A 23,771-nucleotide genomic window follows, 5' to 3' on the forward strand; every position below is an offset into this window, starting at 1 on the left:
GGAGCCACCGCATTGTAGCCGGGAATAGAAGCAGCTCGGGACCCAACAGCAGAACCGGCCGCCACTTCAGCGCCTTCTGCCGGCCCGCTCACCTATGGCAGTGCTCTCCGTCTGAACACCTCTCACCTGCTGCATGCCGACTTCGCTCATGTCAGCCGCTTCAGCAAATCCTTAAATCCCCACAGCCGAGTAACCTCAATCATGCTGTCGGAATTGAAGGATTTGCGGGAAGCGGCTGACATGAGTGAGGACAGCGAGCGGCAGGAGAGAGGTTTTTAGACGGAGAGATGCCAGAGGTGAGCGGGGGCCGGCAGAAGGCGCTGAGGTGGCGGCCGGTTCCAATGTCCGGCCCAGCGGCCACTCACAGCCACTTGAGCTGCTTCCCTCCCCGGCCTCAATGCGGTGGCTCCGTGCAAGGAGCGTCGCAAGTGGCATGATCCCGACCCCCTCCTTCACAACATTCGTGCCCTCCCTGCAACTTTACCCCAGGCCAGACTCCCCAAACACTGTGAAAGGAGCTCTCTCCCCACCCCCACACCCCGGGAAATACGGTATTTAAAAACATATAGCACCAAGAAATGTACTTACCACATTATCGGTACACAAACTCCATTCTTCTCTCTTTGTTTCCTAAGATACACTTAAGATAATGGCAATCCGTATTTGAAAACCCCGCCAAGAAACTAGCGCTGCGCATGTGCAGTAGGCTGCTGCGCCTGCGCAGTGCTGCAAAGGCAGAATTTTAGCTGCCTTCAGCCCCGCTTAAAATTGACGGCTTGAAGTAGAGCTGACGTCACGAGCTGCACAGACCTTCAAGGGTTACAAGTGCTGCGGTTGAAAGGCATGGAGAATTATGCCCACCTATGAGATCGATCTCTTAGAAAGGCATAATTCTCCCATGCCTTTACTATTTATATTTAGTAATTACCAGTTTATAATTTTAGTCAGGGTCGGCAGTGTCTACCTTGCCCACCCTGACGGCACGTGCCTGCCTTGCACCCTGGCTGAAGTGGTAAGAAACTGCACTTGAATTTGGTGGCCTTGCACCCTGCTAGAAATGGTAGGAAACTGCATTTGAATTTGGTGACCTTGCACCCTGCTTGAAATGGAATTTCAAGGAATAGCCGTGTCAACTGCCAGCCCACCAGCCATGAGTGAGCTGCCAGCACATCTGGCTTGAGTGACTGAGGCTGCCACCCCAAGAATCCATTTGGCCCACAATGTCCATACAAGCCCTCTGGAAACCAGTCCCTTCAGCTCACATTTGTAACACATATGTATTTGAGCTCTGTATGTTTAATATAATAAACAACTTATTATACGTATGTATGAATCTTGAGTTATTACACATGCATATAAGCCTGACATCTGTGGTGGGGAAGATGCTGTAGTCAATTATAAAAGATGAAATAGTGGCACATTTGGGTAGCAGTAGCAGGATCGGTCTGTCAGCATGGATTTACGAAAGAGAAATCACGCTTCAAGTTCAAGTTACATTTATTGTCACATGCACCAATTGATAGAGATTTGAGTTATCGTACAGCCATTCGAATAAAAATAACACAATACACGATAGAATTTAACATGAACATCCCCCACAGTGGAAGCAACGTTTCCCCACTGAGAGGGAAGGCAATAAAGTTCAGTCATCTTCCTCTTTGTTCACCCATGGTCGGGGCCTTTGAGCCCTCCGCAGTCGCCACAACAGACAGCCCGATGCTCAGGCCGTCTCGCCAGGATGATTGGAGCTCCGGCGGCGGAACGGATGAACACACTCAGCGGCTTGGAGTTTCCCAATTGACCACTTCCTACCGGAGACCGTGGCTTCCGATGTTCACAGGCCAGGCTGGGCGGAGCGCCAACACTGGTGACCCCCGGATAGGGATCCCAGGACTCCGCGTTGTTAAACTCAGCGCTGCCCGCGGCTAGAAGCTCCGCAAACCACAGCTCCACGGTACTAAAGTCACCAGGCCCAATACTCCGGAGCTTCAACACATGGCGATCCCCGGCAAGGCAAGGCATCGTCCTGCTCCATTATGGAATTCAGTGCTGTGCCACTGCTGAACGTCTGGCAGGAAAGGCCGTGCCAATCCAGTCGGTAGGCCGCCGCAAGGGGAGCGTGAAGAGGCAACTTGGAGAAAAGACGCATCTCCATCCAGGTAATGGGAAACGGTTTCCCCCTATTCCCCCCCACATAAAAAAGACTAAGAAACTTTTCGAATATACTTTTTAACATACTAAAAATAACAAAAAGGGTTAAAGAACGAACAGCAACTGGCGAGGCTGCCACACCCGATGGTGCCACCCGATGGAGATCAGGCTTGACTCATCTTCTGGAATTTATTGAGGATGTAACTAGGAAAATGGACAAGGGTGAGCCAGTGGATGTAGTGGACCTGGACTTTCAGAAAGCACATAGGAGATTAGTGGGTATTCACACAGGAAAGAAAGAGTAGGGATTAACGGGTCCCTTTCAGAATGGCAGCCAGTGAGTAGTGTGGTACCACAAGGCTCGGTGCTGGGACCGCAGCTATTTACAATATACATTAATGATTTAAATGAAAGGATTAAAAGTAACATCAGCAAATTTGCAGATGACACAAAGCTGGGTGGCAGAATGAACTGTGAGGAGGATGTCATGAGGATGCAGGGTGACTTGGACAGGTTGGGTGAGTGGCCAGATGCATGGCAGATACGGTTTAATGTGGTTTGGTGGCAAGAACAGGAAGGCAGATTATTATCTAAATGGTGTCGTTAGGAAAAGGGGTAGTACAACGAGATCTGAGTGTCCTTGTTCATCAGTCACTGAAAGTAAGCTTGCAGGTATAGCAGGCAGTGATTCACTGTTGGCATGTTGGCCTTCATAACAAGAAGAGTTGAGTATAGGAGCCAAGAGGCCCTTCTACAGTTGTACAGGGCCCTGGTGAGACCACATCTGATGTATTGTGTTCAGTTTTGGTCTCCAAATTTGAGGAAGGACATTCTTGCTATTGAGGGAGGCAGCGTAGGTTCACAAGGTTAATCACTGGGATGGCGGGACTGTCATATGTTGAAAGAATGGAGAGACTGTGCTTGTATACAGGAGAATTTGGAAGGATGAGAGGATATCTTCTTGAAACACAAGATTATTAAGGGATTGGACACGCTTGAGGTAGGAAACATGTTCCCGATGTTGGTGGAATCCAGTACGAGGGGCCACAGTTTAAGAATAAGGGGTAGGTCATTTAGAACGGAGATGAGGAAAAACTTTTTCACCCAGAGAGTTGTGAATCTGTGGAATTTTCTGCCTCAGAATTCTCTGGATGTCTTCAAGGGAGAGATGGAGCTCTTAAAGATTGCGGATACAAGGGATATGGTAAGAAGGCAGGAACGGGGTACTGATTGTGGCTGGTCAGACATGATCATAGTGAATGCCGGTGCTGGCTGGAAGGGCTGAATGGCCTACTCATGCACCTATTGCTCATTTTTATGGGCGCCTTTCAAGAGTCTCAAGGACACCTTACAAAATTTAGCAAATAGAGTAAAAACATGTAAGTGGAATGAAATAAATAGTAAAGACATCACCAGTACACAAATTAAAGACAGAATTCAATCCAAAGACAAAAATCAAAAGCACAATATGAAGAGAGAGCAGCGGCAGCTAAAGCGCGCCAGCGTACACTCTCCCTTCCGGCAGCCATCTTGGACACAGAATAAAGTAATCATTTACACACAAAAAAACATCCCCCCACAATGGTTACCACTGTGGAGGAAGGCACAATGTCCAGTCCCCATCCCCAGTTCTCCCATAGTCAGGCCTATTGAGGCCACCACAGTTGCCTCTATAGAGGCCCGATGTTCCTGGCCGTTCTCGCCGGGTGGTGTTGCTCCGGCGTCGGGAGAGCCCTCACAGCGGCTGGGACGGCTGGAACGGCTGATTCCCTACCGGAGTCCGTGGCATTCCGAAGCCGACAGGGTCCCGTCAGTTGGTGCTCCGAGGCTCCCTATGTTAATATCGGCGCCACCGCCGCTGGCCGCTCCACAGTCCCGCAGCTGGCCGCTCCACAGTCCCGCAGCTCGACGGTGTTGATCACGGCGGTCTCAGCATGCAGCTCCAGCGCGGTGACCCAGGCAAGGCGTCGCTCACTCCGCTCCGCGATAGCGCTCCAGCACTGTGCCGCCACCGAAGCTGAAGGTGCTGGGCGGTCCCCGCCAGGAAAACGCCACTCCACTGCCGCTGGTAGGCCGCAGGATGGTCAGGGGAAGGGACGCTCACCGCTGTGGGTATGCCGGTGCTGCCACAGGCTGGACATGAAGGTAAAAACCTTGCTACTCAGCGCGCACAAAGGGTCTCTCTCTTGTGTGTATCCGCTGGCGCTCCCGCATCCCCCGTGCGTTCTTGAAACGCTTGCCGCAGTGGGAGCATCCGTTCGCCAGCGTGGGCCTGCCGGTGCTGTCGCAAACCCTGTGAGCTGTCAAACGCCTCACCGCAGTAAGGGCTGTCGTAGGGCTGGCCAATGGTGTGCACGCATGGTGAGACAGGGCGTGGGAGGCCATGGCAAAGCGCTCTCCACACACCGGGCTGGGGAAAGGGCGCTCGCCGGCGTGCACCTGCTGGTCGTACAGCGGGTTAAGCCTTTGCCGCACTGGCCCCAGGTTCAGGGGTGCTCGTCAGTGTGGGTACGCTGGTGCACCAGCAAGCTGTTGAGGTGGGTGAAGCCCTTGCCGCAGTCGTTGCAGGTGTAGGGCCGCTCCCCAGTGTGCAGGCGCCAGTGCCCCTTCAGGCCCTTGGACGACTTGAAGTCTTTGCCGCACTGGGTGCAGGTGTAGGGGCGCTCACCGGTGTGGGTGCGCTGGTGCTCCCGCAGCACGTTGGAACGGGTGAAGCCCTTTCCGCAGTCGATGCAGGTGTAGGGCCGCTCCCCGGTGTGCAAGGGCCAGTGTGCCTTTAGGCCCTTGGATGACTTGAAGCCCTTGCCGCAGTCGGAGCAGGTGAAGGGCCGCTCACTGTTGTGCACCCAATGGTGCTCCCGCAGCCCCGACGATTGGGCAAAGCTCTTGCCGCAGGTGGAGCAGCTGAAGGGCTTCTCGCCCGTGTGCATCCGCCGGTGGATCTTCAGGTGATTCGCCGTCTTAAAGCTCTTGCCGCAGTCTGGACAGCCAACAAGCTTGTGGAAGGGATGGTCGCCAGTGTGCACCCGCTGGTGGGACAGCAGATAGGTGGAGCGGGTGAAGCCCTTGCCGCACTGGGCGCAGGTGAAGGGGCGCTCGCCGGTATGGGTGAACCGGTGCTCCGACAGGGTGTCCAAGCGGGTGAAGCTCTTGTCACAGTCGCTGCAGGCGTAGGGCCGCTCCCCGGTGTGCAGGCGCCTGTGGTTCATTAGTTCCGTGGTTGACTTGAAGCCTTTGTCACAGTCGGAGCAGGTGAAGGGACGTTCAGTGCTGTGCTTCTCGCCGGAGTGCAAACGGTTGTGCTGCAGCAGCCGGTCGTAACGGGTGAAGTTCTTGCCGCACTCCGAGCAGTCGAAGGGTTGTTTTCTCTTGTGCACCCGCCGGTGGGCCTTCAGCACCTGCGCCGTCTTGAAGCTCTTGCCACACTCTGAGCAGTCGAAGGTGCGTTCTCTCCTGTGCACCCGCCGGTGGATCTCCAGCTGGCTCGGGTACCGCCAGGCCTTGCCACACACGTCGCACTCATAACGCTTCTCCTTCTTGTGCCCTGTCATGTGGTCTTCCATCGAAGCTCAGCCCCTAGAAGCTCAGCCCGCACACCGAGCAGATGGGGGTAGCTCACCGGCACCCTGGTCGCTCACGTCCCGTCTCTCCGTCCACAGCAAAGGCTCCTAAACCCTGCAGCAGGGTAACACATGGTGAATAAGCTGGCAAACTGGACATTACTAACGCATGAACATTATTAGTGCTTGAAGATGAGGGGGGAGTGGAGGAGAGGGGTGGTGGGAAAAGGTGAAGGGAGGGGGTGGGAAGGAGGGGAAGAGGGATGAGGACGGTGGCAATAAAATAATCCCCAAAAGATATATATTTCATGAAATAAATGACTTCAAAACAGCAAAAAAAATCTTTACAAAAAATGTTAGCTGAAATGTATCTTTGCCTGGCACTGTGTGCAGCATCTGATTTGGCCGCCGAGATAGGCTGCATCCCAGAGTACTTAAGGAAGTAGCCCCAGAAATAGTGGATGCATTAGTGATAATTTTTCAAAACTCTTTAGATTCCGGAGTAGTTCCTGAGGATTGGAGGGTAGCTAATGTAACCCCACTTTTTAAAAAGGGAGAGAGAAAACGGGGAATTACAGACCAGTTAGTCTAACATCGGTAGTGGGTAAACTGCTAGAGTCAGTTATTAAAGATGGGATAGCAGCACATTTGGAAAGTGGTGAAATCATTGGACAAAGTCAGCATGGATTTATGAAAGGTAAATCATGTCTGACGAATCTTATTGAATTTTTCGAGGATGTAGCTAGTAAAGTGGATAAGGGAGAACCAGTGTTCAAGAAGGAACTGCAGATGCTGGAAGATCGAAGGTACACAAAATTGCTGGAGAAACTCAGCGGGTGCAGCAGCATCTATGGAGCGAAGAAAATAGGCGACGTTTCGGGCCGAAACCCTTCTTCAGACTGATGGGGGGTGGGGGGGGAGAAGGAAGGAAAAAGGTAGGAGGAGCCCGAGGGCGGGGGGATGGGAGGAGACAGCTCGAAGGTGAAGGAAGGGGAGGAGACAGCAAGGGCTAGCAAAATTGGGAGAATTCAACGTTCATGCCATCAGGATGCAAGCTGCCCAGGCGGAATATGAAGTGCTGTTCCTCCAATTTCCGGTGTTGTTCACTCTGGCAATGGAGGAGACCCAGGACAGAGAGGTCTGATTGGGAATGGGAGGGGGAGTTGGAGTGCTGAGCCACCGGGAGTTCAGGTAGGTTATTGCGGAATGAGCGGAGGTGTTCGGCGAAACGATCGCCCAACCGCCGCTTAGTCTCCCCGATGTAAATCAGCTGACATCTAAAGCAGCGGATGCAGTAGATGAGGTTGGAGGAGATACAGGTGAACCTTTGTCGCACCTGGAACGACTGCTTGGGACCTTGAATGGAGTCGAGGGGGGAGGTGAAGGGACAGGTGTTGCATTTCTTGCGGTTGCAACGGAAAGTGCCCGGGGAGGGGGTGGTACGGGAGGGAAGGGAAGAATTGACAAGGGAGTTGCGGAGGGAGCGGTCTTTGCGGAAGGCAGACATGGGGGGAGATGGGAAGATGTTGCGAGTGGTGGGGTCACGTTGGAGGTGGCGGAAATGGCGGAGAATTATGTGTTGTATTTGCCGGCGAACCAGTGGATGTGTTATATCTGGACTTTCAGAAGGCTTTTGACAAGGTCCCACATAAGAGATTAGTATACAAACTTAAAACACACGGTATTGGGGGTTCAGTATTGATGTGGATAGAACTGGTGGCAGACAGGAAGCAAAGAGTAGGAGTATGGCAGGCAGTGACTAGTGGGGTACCGCAACGCTCAGTGCTGGGACCCCAGCTATTTACAATATATAGTAATGATTTGGACGAGGGAATTAAAAGCAACATCTCCAAGTTTGCGAATGACACGAAGCTGGGGGGCAGTGTTAACATAAAAATACAGAAAATAGGTGTAGGAGTAGGCCATTTGGCCCTTTGAGCCTGCACCGCCATTCAATATGATCATGCTGCCTCAGTATCCTGTACCTGCCTTCTCTCCATACCCCCTGATCCCTTTAGCCACAAAGGCCACATCTAACTCCCTCTTAAATATAGCCAATGAACTGCCCTCAACTACCTTCTGTGGCAGAGAATTCCACAGATTCACCACTCTCTGTGTGAAAAATGTTTTTCTCATCTTGGTCCTAAAAGACTTCCCCCTTATCATTAAACTGTGCCCCTTGTTCTGGACTTCCCCCAACATCGGGACCAATCTTCCTGCATCTAGCATGTCCAGCCCCTTAAGAATTTTGTAAGTTTCTATAAGATCCCCCCTCAATCTTCTAAATTCTAGCACAATTGATTACAAGCCGAGTCTATCCAGTCTTCATATGAAAGTCTATGAAAATGGGCAAATGCATGGCAGGTGCAGTATAATGTGGATAAATGTGAGGTTATCTACTTTGGTGGCAAAAACAGGAAAGTAGACTATTATCTGAATGGTGGCCGATTAGGAAAAGGGGAGATACAACGAGACCTGGGTGTCATGGTACACTAGTCATTGAAAGTAGGCATGCAGGTGCAGCAGGCAGCGAAGAAAGGGAATGGTATGTTAGCATTCATAGCAAAAGGATTTGAGTATAGGAGCAGGGAGGTTCTACTTCAGTTGTACAGGGTCTTGGTGAGACCACACCTGGAGTATTGCGTACAGTTTTGGTCTCCTAATCTGAGGAAGGACATTCTTGCCATAGAGGAAGTACAGAGAAGGTTCACCACACTGATTCCTGGGATGTCAGGACATTTTTCAAACAGAGAGTGGTGAATCTCTGGAACTCTCTGCCACAGAGGGTAGTTGAGGCCAGTTCATTGGCTATATTTAAGAGGGAGTTAGATGTGGCCCTTGTTGCTAAGGGGATCAGGGGGTATGGAGAGAAGGCAGGTACGGGATACTGAGTTGGATGATCAGCCATGATCATATTGAATGACGGTGCAGGCTCAAAGGGCCGAATGGCCTACTACTGCACCTATTTTCTATATTTCTATGAGTGACCGGCGCATTGTGTGATTGGACGCAATCCCCCTGGAGACAGCGGTTGATTGGCCGACAAAAAAATGACAAATAGTAAACCGAAAAAAAAAAGTAATTCCGGTTTAAATCGGGAATATTATGCCGGACAACACGAAACCCAGTCTGAAGAAGGGTTCCGGCCCGAAACGTCGCCTATTTCCTTCGCTCCATAGATGCTGCTGCACCCGCTGAGTTTCTCCAGCAATTTTGTGTACCAACACGAAACCCAGGATTGCCTGCTCCCTGCCCTGGGAGCCGCAGTACAAGGTGCTCCAAGAATCCATCTCGGAGGCACTTTACAAATAAGGAGCAGAGGGCGCCCAGACCTCCATCGCTCCCTCATTCACTGACATCACCCGCCTCGGTCTCCGGTTCCTCGGGTCACCGGCCGCAGGATCGCCCTCGGGAAGGGAGGAGGACGGGGAGGGGAATGGACGAGGGGCCGAGCGGCGGCGGCGACTGTTCCCACCTGTGGTTCCCGGCGCTGAGTGGAGGCCTCGTCCCTCACGTGACCGGCGACCAGACCCCGCCCCCTCCCTCCCCCCACTGACGGGCAGCGCCATTGGCCAATGGGAGCAGGTCTTGCCTCCCCGACCCAAACGTCACAAAGGACCGTGTACCGCCCCTCCTTGCGTCTGACCAATCAGTGCCGCGTCCCCACCCCCCCGTCGCAGGTGACCGCGTCCTATAGGTCGAACCATAACCCCGCCCATCGGACAGACAGCGCCCTCCGCCAATCGGAAACGTCCATCCCGCCCTAGCACCGGTTGCCATAGTATCTTTGGTTGCCATGGCAAGACCGGCGTGGGTGGGAACAATCACAGCAGCTGCAGACAAAGATCTTAGACTGAGCAGAGAGGTAGAGATAGATGAGAGAGATAGCGAGGTTTTCATCTCACTGCCTACCATCGGGAAGTTAGTACATGTGTCAGAGAACCATTACTTCCAGGTTCAAGAACAGTATCTTCCCATCTTTCATCAGACTCTTGCACAGCATAACCCTAACCACAACATACCTCAGCACCAAAGTACTTTGTACTTTGTACTACGAAGATAGCATTGCATATTTTGGTTGTACAATCACTGACTGGTGTTCCTAGAATAATTGTTGATTTATCGTATTCAGTATTTATTTAATATCATTTTCACTGAGTACTTGCATACACAGAGGAAACGAAAAAACGTTACTCGATCAGTTTCCATTCAGTGTAGTTAGTAAAAAAGGATAAATACATAGAGCTTTAAAAACAAATTAAAATTACCATGTCTGAAAACCGAAAGTAGTCCTAAAATTTACAATAGAATAAAAACAGACTTTACGACCGAAAGTGGGTTTACTTTGACAGGTACCTATATTTGTTGTATTACTGCATTTATTGTGGCTGTAAAACTGCTGATCTATTCCCTGCTGTTCATTGTTCTATTCCTGATGCATTTGGCAAGTAAACACTCTTGGCTTTTGAATATGCAAAGAATGGAGGGGTATGGATTATGGGCAGGCAGAAGGGATTAGTTTAACTTGGCATCATGTTCAATACAGTCATCAAGAACTGAAAGGCCTGTTCCAACGCTGTAATGTTCTATGTATGTAAATTTGACAACTTTGTACTGTACAAAATAAAGATCAACAGGCTGCCATAATCACAACATACACTTCTGCTGCAAATTCCTTGCAGTTTTCAATAGCCCAAATACTTTTTAAAGCTGCTTAAAACTTATTTACCTTAAATATACCCTTGTCCAATCCCAAATATACAAGTAAAATAGACAAAATACAACACGCCATCAATTGCTATTCAAAAGCGCCAGTGGCCAGCTGCTCAGTGTAGACGCAAGATAGCCAAGTGTAGACGCAAGACACAACATAACATTCTTGCTGACAACCAACATGCATTTAGGAGGCATAGATCATGCGAGTCTCACCTTATCCTGACGACAAATGACCTGGCCAAGCACCTTGATCATCACGGATTTAGTTGTGCTGGACTTTTCTAAAACATTTGATGTCATCCCACACCAGAGACTGCTTCGGAAGCTTGACTTCTATGGTATTCGTTCCAACACGAAACGATGGATTTCCAGTTTCCTGACAAAACGTCTTCAGCGTGTGTGTGTGAACTGAAAGAGCTTCAATTGGCATCCAGTGTTGAGTGGTACACCTCAGGGCACAGTACTTGGCCCACACATATTTTTGCTTTACATAAATGACATCCATGAAAAAGTCGCAAGTACGACCAGACTTTTCGCTGATGATTATTTGCTGTACCGTCCAATCAAGTCAGCTGATGATGAAGATGCTCTCCAAAAGGATCTCGATACTATGGTTGAGTGGTCACAACAATGGGGCATGCAGTTCAACCCTTCCAAATGTGAAACTATGCGTGTCACCAGAAAGATGAATCCTGGCAAAACATCTTATAATATACTTGGTGCCACCCTTGAAGAATCCAAACAAACCAAGTATTTTGGCATCAAATTACAGAATGATCTGCGTTGGAATGGTCAGACTCATCATGCAACGGTGAAAGCAACAGGTGTCCTAAACTTTCTGAGGCGCAACTTTCATCATTGTTCAACTTCTGTCAAGGAGAAGCTATACTTCACCCTTGTTGGATCTCATTTGGACTACGCAGTTACAGCATGGGGCCCATACACAAATAAAAACATTTCTTCCATCGAACGTGTCCAAAGACAGGCAGCTCGATTTGTTACTAACACCTATGAGAGAGAAGCGAGTGTCACCAAACTTCTGAATTCTCTGGGGTGGAACCCTCTCCAAGACAGACGTGAAGCTCACCGTTTAACCTGTTTTTACAAAATGTTTAATGGTCAGCTCGACATAGACTACAAGACCTACATCAAACCCAAACCAATTAGGATCAGACGAGGGCATTCAATCCAATTTGTGATCCCAGCTACAAAGACAGATGTATACAGCAATTTGTTCTTCCCCCGCACAATTAAAGCATGGAATAATCTCCACCTAACTATAGTTACCCAACCAGGTGCAACTAAATTTAAAGTAGCTCTTTCTTCCCAATAACCCCTTCTGGCATAAACCCTCCCTTCACCACCTCCAGTTTAAATTCCATTTGGAATATTTTGGAGGACCAAGAAACCAAGAACCAAGAACCAAGCCCCAAACTCAAAGGGAGAGCAATCTTTGGAAGTCACTGTCTCGAAGGCTTCTTCTAGGCAGCAATAGGTAGATTTTTCAGAGATGAGTAAGGGTTATAGGATTATTGCAGGAAAGTGGTGCTGAGCCAATCAGCCATGATCTGAATCAATCAGGATGGACTAGAGAGTTCAGTATAGCTCTTAGGGCTAACAGAATGAACCGGATATGGGAGAAGGCAGGAATGGGGTACTGATTCTGGATGGTCAGATATTATCATATTGAATGGAGGTGCTGGCTTGAAGGGCCGAATGGCCTACTACTGCACCTATTGTTCAAGAAGGAACTGCAGATGCTGGAAAATCGAAGGTACACAAAAATGCTGGAGAAACTCAGCGGGTACAGCAGCATCTATGGAGCGAAGGAGATAGGTAACGTTTCGGGCCAAAACCCTTCTTCAGACTGCACCTATTGTCTCTGTTTTTATGTAAAATCTATGTAGTCTGGCCCCCCTTGAGGTTTAATCTCAGGTTTTGGCGACGCGACTCACCCGTTGCAGCGGACCCTACAGCCTGTCTTTTTTATTTTTTGTCTAGTTAAATGTAGTGTTGGTGTTTTTTAATACTGGTTTTAAAATGTGTATATGTGGGGGGCGGGGGAGGGGGAAACTGTTTAAAATCTCTTCCCTGTCCAGGAGACCCGACCTTTTCCCTGTCGGGTCTCTGTTGTAGTTGGGGCCTAGCACCGTGGAGCGGCCTCCAACCTGAATGACCTGGGGGCTCGGGAGACTGCGGAGCTGCGGACTACTCACCATCGTGGGGCTGGCCGGCCTTGGAGCATGGAGAGTGGAGAGTGGTGGTGATTCGTTGCTGCGACTCGACTCCTGGAGCTCGGAGGCTCCAGCAACGCAGCCGCAGGTCCGGTGGACTGTCGGGACATCGGGAGCTCGCGGGTCTGGGGGGAGAGACCGCTTCCCGGAGCTCCCGCAACATGACTTCTCCAGCCCGTGTCGCGGGGTTGGAACGATCCGGAGCAGGGTCGTACATCGCTCGGCACGGCTTCATGGCCGTGGGACATTACAGCACCCGCCGGGGGCCCCAACTTCGAGACTTTTAGACTGGGAGCAGGGCAGTACATCGCCTCGCGCGGCCTAAAATGACCGTGGGACTTATCATCGCCCGCCTGGGGCTTGGACATCGGGAGAGACATGGAGAACAGGGGAGAGAAAAGACTTTGCCTTCCATCACAGTGGGTCCACTATGATGAATGTTTGTGTGAATTAAATTGTGTGTATGTCTTTGTTTGTATGGCTGTGGAAACAGAATTTCGTTTGAGCCTCACTGAGGCTCAAATGACAATAAAGGGTATTGTATTGTATTGTATTGTACTGTATTGCAGCCCCCTGCAACTTCTGTGATTGTTCCCCCCCCCACGTGGTGCAGGAGCCGCGTGGGCGGGGCCGCCGTGCCGTGGCAACCGTTGCTAGGGTGGGATGCGCGGTTCCGATTGGCGCAGGGCGCTGTCTGTCCCAGGTGCGGGGCTATGGCTCAACCTATTGTGCGTGGTCACCTGCGGCGGGGGGCGGGGGCGCGGCATTGATTGGTCGAACGCAAGTAGGGGGCGGTACCTGGTCCTTTGTCACCTGGTCCCATTGGCTGCTGGCGCTGTCCGTCAGTGAGGGAGGCGGGACCTGGACGGCGGTCACGTGATGCGGGCCGGTGCGTTGCCGCCGCCGACGGGACTAGGCTTCCACTCAGCGGTAAGACATCAGGTGGGACCCGCCGCTCGGCCCCGCGTCCTTTCACCAGCCCCTCCTCCCTTCCCGAGGGTGATCGTGCAGCCGGAGCCCGAGGCGGGCGGACCGGGGGAGGTGGGGATGTGAGTGAATGATGGAGGGAAGCTGCTGGGCGCCCTCTGGTCCTCCGACTGCAGCGCCCCCTGGCGGCGGGAGGCCAGTGTGCACCGTCCTCTTGGTTGACAATCTGGTCCAAAGATCTTATAGCACTCACCCCACTAACCCACCCCACTAACCCACCCCACTAAACCCCCCCACTCACCCCACTAACCCACCCCACTCACCCCCCCACTCACACCCCACTCACCCCCCACTCACCCCACTAACTCTCCCCACACACCACCCCCTCTCATCCTCCCACTCCCCCCCTCACCCTCCCCAGTGCCCCCCCTCACCCCCCCCCCACTGCCCCCCCCTCCCACCCCCCCATCCTTTCCCTCACCCCCCACTGCCCCCTCACCCCCCCCCACTGCCCCCCCTCACCCCCCACTGTCCCCCTCACCCCCACCACTCACCCCCCCCACTCCCTCACCCTCCCACTGCCCCCTCACCCCCCCTCTCCCCTCCTCCCCCTCCCCCCCCCACCCCCACTCCTCCCCCACCCCCCACTGCCCCCACGTCACCCCCCACTCCTCCCTCAACCCCCACTCACCCCTTCACCTCACCACTCCCCCCCCCCCCTCACCCCCCCCCGCCCCCCCCAACTTACCTCGCCCCCCCCACTCCCCCCCCTCACCCCCCTCACCCCGCCACTGCCCCTTCACCCCCCCCACCTCCTCCCCTCCCCCCCCCCCCTGCCCATCGCCCCCCCCCACTCCCCCCAACTTCCCCCCCCCACTCCCCCCCTCACCCCCCAATGCCCCTCACCCTCCACCACTCCTCCCTCACCCCCCACTGCCCTCCTCACACCCACTCACCCCACCCCACTCCCCTCCTCACCCCCGCTCACTCCCTCCCCCTCACTCACACCCTCACCCCCTCTTCCCCCATACCCCACACTCACACCCTCACCCCCCAACTCACACCCTCAACCCCTCACCCCCCCACTGCCCCCCTCACTACCCCCCTCCCCCCCCCAATGCCCCCACTGTCCCACTTACCCCCCCCCACTGCCCCCTCCCCCCACTATCCCCCTCACCTCCCACTCCCCCCTCACTCCCCCAATGCCCCCTTCACCCCCCACTGCCCCTCTCACCCCACACTGCCCCCCTCACCTCCCCACTACCTGCCTCACCACCCCACTGCCCCCCTCACCCCTTCAAGCACTAGTAATGTTCACACATCAGTAATGTCCTGTCTGTCAGCTTGTTGACCCTCTGTGTTCCACTCCTGCAGGGTTTAGGAGCTGTTGCTGTGAACGGAGAGACGGGGACGTGAGCGGCCATTGAGGGTGGCCAGGGTGCCGGTGAGTTCCCCCCATCTGCTCGGTGTGCGTGCTGAGCTTCGATGGAAGACCACATGACGGAGCACAACAAGGAGAAGCGTCATGAGTGCGACGTGTGTGGCAAGGCCTGGCAGTACCCAAGCCAGTTGGAGTCCCATCGGCGGGTGCACACGGGAGAACGTCCTTTCGATTGCTCGGAGTGCGGCAAAAGCTTCTCCCACTATGACAGCCTGCTGCGGCACAACCGCGTGCACACGGGCGAGAGGCCCTTCGGCTGCTCCACCTGCGGCAAATGCTTCTCGCACTACGCCAACCTGCTGCGGCACAACCGCATGCACTCCGGCGAGAGGCCCTTCACTTGCTCCGACTGCAGCAAGGGCTTCACAACGATGCATGAACTGAAGATCCACCGGGGGGTGCACACGGGAGAACGCCCTTTTGACTGCTCGGAGTGCGGAAAGAATTTCATCCGCTATGACAGACTGCTACGGCATTACCAAGTGCACTCCGACTCGAGGCCCTTCACCTGCTCCGACTGCGGCAAGGGCTTCACAACGACGCAAGAGCTAAAAATCCACCGGCGGGTGCACACGGGGGAACGTCCTTTCGATTGCACAGAGTGCGGCAAGAGCTTCAAGACGACAAATCACCTGAAGATGCACCAGCGGGTGCACACGGGCGAGAAGCCCTATGGCTGCTCCACCTGCGGCAAGAGCTTTGCCCAGTTGTCAGGGCTACGGCAGCATCAGCGGGTGCACAACAGTGAACGGCCCTTCACCTGCTCCGACTGCGGCAAAAGCTTCAAGTCGTCCACGGTTCTGAAGGTGCACAGGCGCGTGCACACCGGGGAGTGGCCCTACACCTGCAGCGACTGCGGCAAGGGCTTCACTAGGCCCTACAGCCTGCTGGAGCACCAGCGCACCCATACGGGCGAGCGCCCGTTCATCTGCGCCCAATGCGGCAAGGGCTTCACCCGCTCCAGCAACTTGCTGTCCCATCAGCGGATGCACGCCGGTGACCGTCCCTTCCCCAGCTCAATGTGTGGTGAACGCTTTGCCATTGCCTCCCAGGCCCTGTCTCACCACAACGTGCACACCAGTGGCCAGCCCTACGATTGCCCGTACTGCGGTGATGTGTTTGACAGCTTGCGGGGGTTGCGGCAGCACCAGCGGGCCCACGCCAACGAGCGGCTGCTCCCTCTGCAGCAAGCATTTCAAAAGCGCACGGGGTCTGCAGGAGCACCAGCGGATACACACCGGAAAGAGACCCTTTGTGTGCGATGACTGTGGCAAGGGTTTCACCCATATGTCCAGCATGTGGCAGCACCGGTGTACCCACAGCGGTTGGTGTCCCTTCCCCTGCCCGTCCTTTGGAAAGGCCTTGGCCACCTGCTGGAGCACTGGCGAGTCCACACCTGTCAGCACCCCTTCACCTGCCGACTCTGTGCCAAGGTCTTTGCCCACTCCTCCAGCCTGCTGGCACACCGCGCATGGATAGGCGCTGTTTTGGTAGACACAAAATGTTGTAAGAAATGGGTAACGTTTCAGGGCGAGACCCTCTTCGGTCTCGACCCGAAACGTCACACATTCTTTCTCTCCTGAGATGCTGCCTGTCCCGCTGAGTTGCTCCAGCATTTTGGGTCCTTTTTTGTAAACCAGCACCTGCAGTTCCTTGTTTTTAAACCATTCTAGTAAACCATCTCTGCACCTTCCCCAAAGCCTCCACATCAGTCCTGTAATGGAGTTACCAGAACTGTATACAATACTCCAAATGCTACCTGACCAATGTCCCTTAAAGACCAGCAGAGGAGGACAAAGGGCTTAATTAGGAAAGGGAAAATAGATTATGAAAGAAAACTGGCAGGGAACATAAAAACTGACTGCAAAAGCTTTTATATATATGTGAAAAGAAAGAGATTAGTTAAAACAAAAGTAGGTCCCTTGCAGTCAGAAACAGGTGAGTTGATCATGGGGAACAAGGATATGGCGGACCAATTAAATAACTACTTTGGTTCCGTCTTCACTAAGGAAGACATAAATAATTTGCCGGAAATAGCAGGGGACCGCGGGTCAAAGGAGTTGGAGGAATTGAGTGAAATCCAGGTTAGGCGGGAAGTGGTGTTGGGTAAATTGGATGGATTAAAGGCCGATAAATCCCCAGGGCCAGATAGGCTGCATCCCAGAGTACTCAAGGAAGTCGCTCCAGAAATAGTGGATGCATTAGTAATAATCTTTCAAAACTCTTTAGATTCTGGAGTAGTTCCTGAAGATTGGCGGGTAGCAAACGTAAACCCCACTTTTTAAGAAGGGAGGGAGAGAGAAAATGGGGAATTACAGACCAGTTAGTCTAACATCGGTAGTGGGGAAACTGCTAGAGTCAGTTATTAAAGATGGGATAGCAGCACATTTGGAAAGTGGTGAAATCATTGGACAAAGTCAGCATGGATTTATGAAAGGTAAATCATGTCTGACGAATCTTATAGAATTTTTCGAGGATGTAACTAGTAGCGTGGATAGGGGAGAACCAGTGGATGTGGTGTATCTGGACTTCCAGAAGGCTTTCGACAAGGTCCAACATAAGAGATTAGTATACAAACTTAAAGCACAAGGCATTGGGGGTTCAGTATTGATGTGGATAGAGAACTGGCTGGCAAACAGGAAGCAAAGAGTAGGAGTAAACGGGTCGTTTTCACAATGGCAGGCAGTGACTAGTGGGGTACCGCAAGGCTCAGTGCTGGGACCCCAGCTATTTACAATATATATTAATGATCTGGATGAGGGAATTGAAGGCAATATCTCCAAGTTTGCGGATGACACTAAGCTGGGGGGCAGTGTTAGCTGTGAGGAGGATGCTAGGAGACTGCAAGGTGACTTGGATAGGCTGGGTGAGTGGGCAAATGTTTGGCAGATGCAGTATAATGTGGATAAATGTGAGGTTATCCATTTTGGTGGCAAAAACGGGAAAGCAGACTATTATCTAAATGGTGGCCGATTGGGAAAGGGGGAGATGCAGCGAGACCTGGGTGTCATGGTACACCAGTCATTGAAGGTAGGCATGCAGGTGCAGCAGGCAGTAAAGAAAGCGAATGGTATGTTAGCTTTCATTGCAAAAGGATTTGAGTATAGGAGCAGGGAGGTTCTACTGCAGTTGTACAGGGTCTTGGTGAGACCACACCTGGAGTATTGCGTACAGTTTTGGTCTCCAAATCTGAGGAAGGGCATTATTGCCATAGAGGGAGTGCAGAGACAGTTCACCAGACTGATTCCTGGGATGTCAGGACTGTCTTATGAAGAAAGACTGGATAGACTAGGTTTATACTCTCTAGAATTTAGGAGATTGAGAGGGGATCTTATAGAAACTTACAAAATTCTTAAGGGGTTGGACAGGCTAGATGCAGGAAGATTGTTCCCGATGTTAGGGAAGTCCAGGACAAGGGGTCACAGCTTAAGGATAAGGGGGAAATCCTTTAAAACCGAGATGAGAAGAACTTTTTTCACACAGAGAGTGGTGAATCTCTGGAACTCTCTGCCACAGAGGGTAGTTGAGGCCAGTTCATTGGCTATATTTAAGAGGGAGTTAGATGTGGCCCTTGTGGCTAAGGGGATCAGGGGGTATGGAGAGAAGGCAGGTACGGGATACTGAGTTGGATGATCAGCCATGATCATATTGAATGGCGGTGGAGGCTCGAAGGGCCGAATGGCCTACTCCTGTACCTAATTTCTATGTTCTATGTTAAAGCTGCACATATACATTCCTCTCTCCTTATCTCACACCCTTTTATCTCCTTTTTTCTCTCGCCTCTGTCACTTACTCCATCCATCTGCCGATCACCCTGATATCCAAAGATCTTAGAGCGGAGCAAGATGGTCCACTCCAGCAAAATCCAATGGACTGACGTGTAGTATGCAATGGAGCGGAACGTCCACCATTTCAGTAAACATGACCCGACTTCCGTTATGCCTCTTGCAGTATTATCGGCATTGCGGGGGAACAGTTTGTATGATATAGCTCAACTACCAAATTTATAATTCTGTTAATTTTCTTTTAAAATGTTTTTTAAATGTTTCTTTTCAAATGCCTCATGTCCTGTGTTTGAATTGATTTTTGTATTAAACTTGCTCTCTGTAATTCATCTAATCCCATTGTTCACAACTGCTTGTATGCACCCTTCAAAGGAAAATGTTTAAAACCTCTTCAACAAACGATAATGCAGAGGGGTGTGGGTGCAGGGTTTTCTGGAGCTCCTTCCTAATGGCAGTATTTTGTATGCTCAAAGTAAAATAAGGAAGACTAAGCAGGAATATCAAAAATGATCCCCTGCAGCTGAGAAAAAAATGACGTGTGCTATTTGGTAAAATAATAGCAATATGAAGATTCCAGTTGCTCTACTTTTGTAGTGTTCCTTAATGTTTTTTTTGTGTCTAGGAAAATTATTTTGCAACAATAAAAGGGTTTAGTCTTCTCAATATGCAGGGTGTGGAATGAGATTTGTCTGTAATAGTGGGGTTATCTAAATGAAGTATTTAACAAACTAAAATTTGTTTTGACAAAGATTAAGAATTGATGTATAACTTAAGGCTGATTTTAGTCAGCGACCATACAATCTATTAGATTATGTTGGAAAGAACTACAGATGCTGGTTTAAATCAAAGGTAGACACAAAATGCTGGAGTAGGACTGCATATATATATATATATATATATATATATATATATATATATATATATATATATGTGTGTGACATATGTACATATATATATAGCTCACACACATATATATTTCCCCAGTTTCTTCTTGTGATCTCAAATTATTTGTTGAGCTTTCTTTCTTTCTTTCTTTCTTTCTTTCTTTCTTTCTTTCTTTCTTTCTTTCTTTCTTTTTTTTTTTCCTGCCTCTAGCATGTCCAATCCCTTAATAATCTTATATGTTTCAATAAGATCACCTCTCATCCTTCTAAATTCCAGTGTATACAAGCCCAGTCGCTCCATTCTTTCAACATATGACACTGTACTACTGAGCTCTCGGACTCTTTTTCCTGTAGATTTCCATCTCATATTGTTCATAATCCTGCCCACCACAGTGGTGCTTCCTGAATACCTGTGGATGGAGTTAGAGCAGTAACTGGCTGCACAGTGATGAGTGTATGGGGATGTCCAGACTACATTGGTTTCCCCAACTTCAGGTAACTCACTCACTCTCTCTGTATCAGCGTGGCTATTTCTGCCCTGGGTCAGCCATCTGTGATGTTGGTTCTGTTCAGTTTTTCTCTCTCCATTACTCCCACAGACCTGCTCTTAGGCACATGCAACACAGACAAGGAAGCATAATGAGTTTCTAATTGCACCTATTTGCCCATTTCATCTGCTCTCCCCTTTCACAGATACTCCCTCTGTTCCATCCATACCACCTTCCATATTCTCTACAATTAAAAACTAACTTTACACATTTGCACTTTTCTTATTTTTCAATTGTGAGAAATACAATTTCCATGTATGCTGGAAAGCACAGTGAGGAATGGGGTTGTTGCATGTAATGGGTCTGTTCTTGCACAAATACCGGGTACAAATGTTCACACATCCATGGAATCAGCAACCAGAGAGCTGATTCCACCTAGACCATCACAGGGATAGAACCAGGCAACATTTCCATATCAGCTGTTCTTTAGTTGGCATTGTACCATGCCACATGAAGGGCACTGGATCAATAAACATCTTTATAAATGTGTAACATTTGCTTAACTTATTGCAGAGTGATATCACCCGTCTGGAAATGAGTCTCGATGTTCTGGCAGGTGTTTGTTCTCCTTGGCACCTTATTTTGCTGCAGTAATATCTAAAATCACCACTAAACACCTCACATACAAAACCTATCTCCTCTGACAGGTTGGTGCAAGTCGGCAGCCCTGCTAGCAGCGTGTTTATTTTTTCTACTTATTTTTTAGTGTGCCTCAATGTGCGTTTTTAATGCTTCTCGGTGTGCCTTGTGTGGGTGGGGGGGGGGGGGGGGGGGGGGGTAAGGGGGAAACCGTTTTGGTCGCCTCCTCCACAAAGAGGCGACTTTTTCCATGTCACCTCCCCCATGGCCTAACATCGAGGATCGTTGCGGCCTTTCCCGGAGAAGCGCCTGGGGCTTCGGCTGCGGGCTCAGCGCAGATTCTCATCGCAGAGTGGGCGAGCCCTCGCAGGGGGTCGTTGGAGGGCACGCTCCGTTTTCTGGCCCGCGGCAGCCTAAAGCTGCGGTCTGCGAAGCTCCAGCTGGAGTAGCCCAGAGCCAGGGATCACTTGTTGGGGACCCCGGAAGAGATGAGTTCCGACCGGCGGCGTGCAGCTAACCTCTACCGCGGGCGCGGCGGGGACTTACCATCTGGAGCCCTGGAGAGGAGCTCCAACCACCGGCCCTGCGGTCTGCGGTGCTTCTGGTTGCAGAGCAGCGGGGACTTTAAATCTTCGACCGCCAGCCTGCGGCCTACACCATCTTGAAGCCACGGTCTCCGGTGGGGAGGCACCGATTCAGGACTTACCTGGACTTACCTTGTCTGTACATCTGGACGCCCTCAGCGGCAACTGCGGAGGGTTGAGGTCCCGACCACGGGGTGGAAATGGAGGAGGACTGGCCAAACTTGTGCCTTCCACCACAGTGATGAATGCTGTGGTGGATGTTTGTGTTAAATTTTTATTGTGTATTGTGTGTTATTTTTTATTGGACCGCCGCTGGCAAATTCATTTCACTGCACTTTATGTACAAGTGACGAATAAAACTTAACTTGATAAAACTTGACTTGACTTGACTTGTACCATTCAACCTCAATTGTCCGAGTAGTGAAATAGAGCCGTCTGTTTCGACAAACACATTGGAGACCATCGGACTATCTTGAATCGGACTCTACTGGATGTTATCTTGCACTCAACGTTATTCCCTATCCTGTATCTGTACTATGTGGACGGCTTGATTTTGATCATGTATAGTCTTCTGCTGACTGGATAGCACACAACAAAAATCTTTTTACTGTAACTTGGTAGTCTACGTGGCAATAATAAGAAACTAAACTAAACCACTCCTCATAGATTACGCCACACTCTTGCATCAGAGGCCTCACATAATTGGCATGAACAAACCCAAAATATAACTTTAATTTTTTTTCCCTCAGTCCCCATGGAATGTAGAATATAGAGGGGCATTAGGCTGCAGAGAGTGGTGGTCCCATCATGGACACAGCCATATCCACCATGAAAAGCACCTACATGAAGTGTTGCCTCAGGAAGGTGACATCTATCATCAAGGATCGTCACCATCTGGATCCGGTCCTTTTCTCACTGATGCAGTTGGGCAGGAGGTACTGAAGCCTGAAATTAACAAACACTCTTCACAGGAGGCTGCCAGGGAAGTCACTGATTTTTCTTAATGAACCAACCTCTCTCCATCAGGCTGTGAAATTCCCAGTGATGTAATACCAGTGGTGAGTTGCTCCATATGTTACAACTCATCCTCTCTCCCAGAACACTATCGTTGTCCTCAGATTCAGCACTCCAAGGGTCAATGATTCCAAATTCCAGCATCCTTGGTTATAGGAAGGATGCTGGTTTATATTGAAGATAGACAATAAATGCTGGAGTAACTCAGTGGGACAGGCAGCATCTCCGGAGAGAAGGAATGGGGGATGTTTTGAGTTGAGACCATCCTTGAGATAGAGTGTCAGGGGAGAGGGAAACTAGAAGCATGAAAAGGTTCTGTACCTGCTGTGTCTATCTCCAACGTCCATGGACTCAGTTTGCTCAGAGTCTCTGCATCCTCAATCCCTCTGGACTTTGTCCCAGTGGAAAAGGGAGAGCAGGAACGTTGCCGGATCACATCATATCCGGATCACTGACTGCACAATTATTTCCCTTTTCAGTCTAAAGATGTCTCAGCTGAAATTAAGTAATCTCATGGAAAAATATATAGAATTATTATAATTCAGGGAAAGTGAAAAATTGTTAATCAAAGTTTGTTGAGTTTGGCAATGTTTGAAATATTACATCAAACAACGTGACCTGTTGAGTGGGGAGAATAGATGGCAAGTGTGAATCTTCTTTCGTTCAAGTATCTAGGATGACGGAGAGAGTGGGGTTGGTGCAGCTGAAGGCAGTGAGGAGAATGTGATTCACAATTTGTCAGATTTCTCAACTTTTCTCTATGTTATAATATAAGATAACCAATAATGTTCAAGGCAACCCAACAGCCAATCTTCGCTGTGTTGGAAGGAACTGCAGATGCTGGTTCACATCAAATATAGACACAAATTGATGGATTAAATCAGCGGGTCAGGCAGCATCTCTTGTTTAAATTCAAACGGTGGTGAATCTGTGGAAATCTTTGCCACAGAAGGCTGTGGAGGCCAAGTAAGTGGATGTGTTTAAGGCCGTGATAGATAGATAGTAAGATTAAACGAGAACTTACCAGTTTGAAGTTTGATCATTATTTTATGAGGAGTTACGATGAGGGATTACGTGAGGAACCCGCCAGCCCGCATGCGTGTCAATCTTCAAAGCTGCGGTGTGAAATCACAGATAACAGTTGTTGAACTGAATATAGTAAGATTCGAGAAACTAGAACTACCAGCTGACCTTTATGAGAGAGGGTTGGGAGCGGAGGGTACGTAATCCCTCATCGCAACTCCTCATAAAATATAGATCAAACTTCAAACTAGTAAGTACTCATTTAATCTTACAATTTTACTTCGGAGTCATGTAAGTGACTACGTGAAGATTTCAAAGCTCTGTG

General features: G+C 50.4%; 2 protein-coding genes across 2 annotated transcripts; one reads left to right on the forward strand and one right to left on the reverse strand.

The window, feature by feature from the left end:
- Positions 1-1,481: 1,481 nt before the first annotated feature.
- On the reverse strand, positions 1,482-9,245 carry LOC129716312 (gastrula zinc finger protein XlCGF8.2DB-like). The gene is made up of 2 exons (XM_055666180.1): positions 9,187-9,245; positions 1,482-5,826 (listed from the first exon to the last, which is right to left on the reverse strand). Exon 2 carries the CDS (start codon positions 5,712-5,714, stop codon positions 4,638-4,640), a length of 1,077 nt encoding a protein of 358 aa, XP_055522155.1. The 5' UTR covers positions 5,715-5,826; positions 9,187-9,245; the 3' UTR covers positions 1,482-4,637.
- Positions 9,246-13,487: 4,242 nt separating this feature from the next.
- LOC129716314 (oocyte zinc finger protein XlCOF6.1-like) lies at positions 13,488-16,308 on the forward strand. Its single transcript, XM_055666183.1, has 2 exons — positions 13,488-13,591; positions 14,963-16,308. Exon 2 carries the CDS (start codon positions 15,074-15,076, stop codon positions 16,292-16,294), a length of 1,221 nt encoding a protein of 406 aa, XP_055522158.1. The 5' UTR covers positions 13,488-13,591; positions 14,963-15,073; the 3' UTR covers positions 16,295-16,308.
- Positions 16,309-23,771: the final 7,463 nt, after the last annotated feature.

The sequence above is a fragment of the Leucoraja erinacea genome, unplaced genomic scaffold, assembly GCF_028641065.1.
Source record: "Leucoraja erinacea ecotype New England unplaced genomic scaffold, Leri_hhj_1 Leri_207S, whole genome shotgun sequence".
NCBI lineage: Eukaryota > Metazoa > Chordata > Chondrichthyes > Rajiformes > Rajidae > Leucoraja > Leucoraja erinaceus.

What these genes read in the sequence shown, in the direction of transcription:
- LOC129716312 (XM_055666180.1), bottom strand. Translation starts at nt 5,714, where the DNA reads ATGGAAGACCACATGACAGGGCACAAGAAGGAGAAGCGTTATGAGTGC.
- LOC129716314 (XM_055666183.1), top strand. Translation starts at nt 15,074, where the DNA reads ATGGAAGACCACATGACGGAGCACAACAAGGAGAAGCGTCATGAGTGC.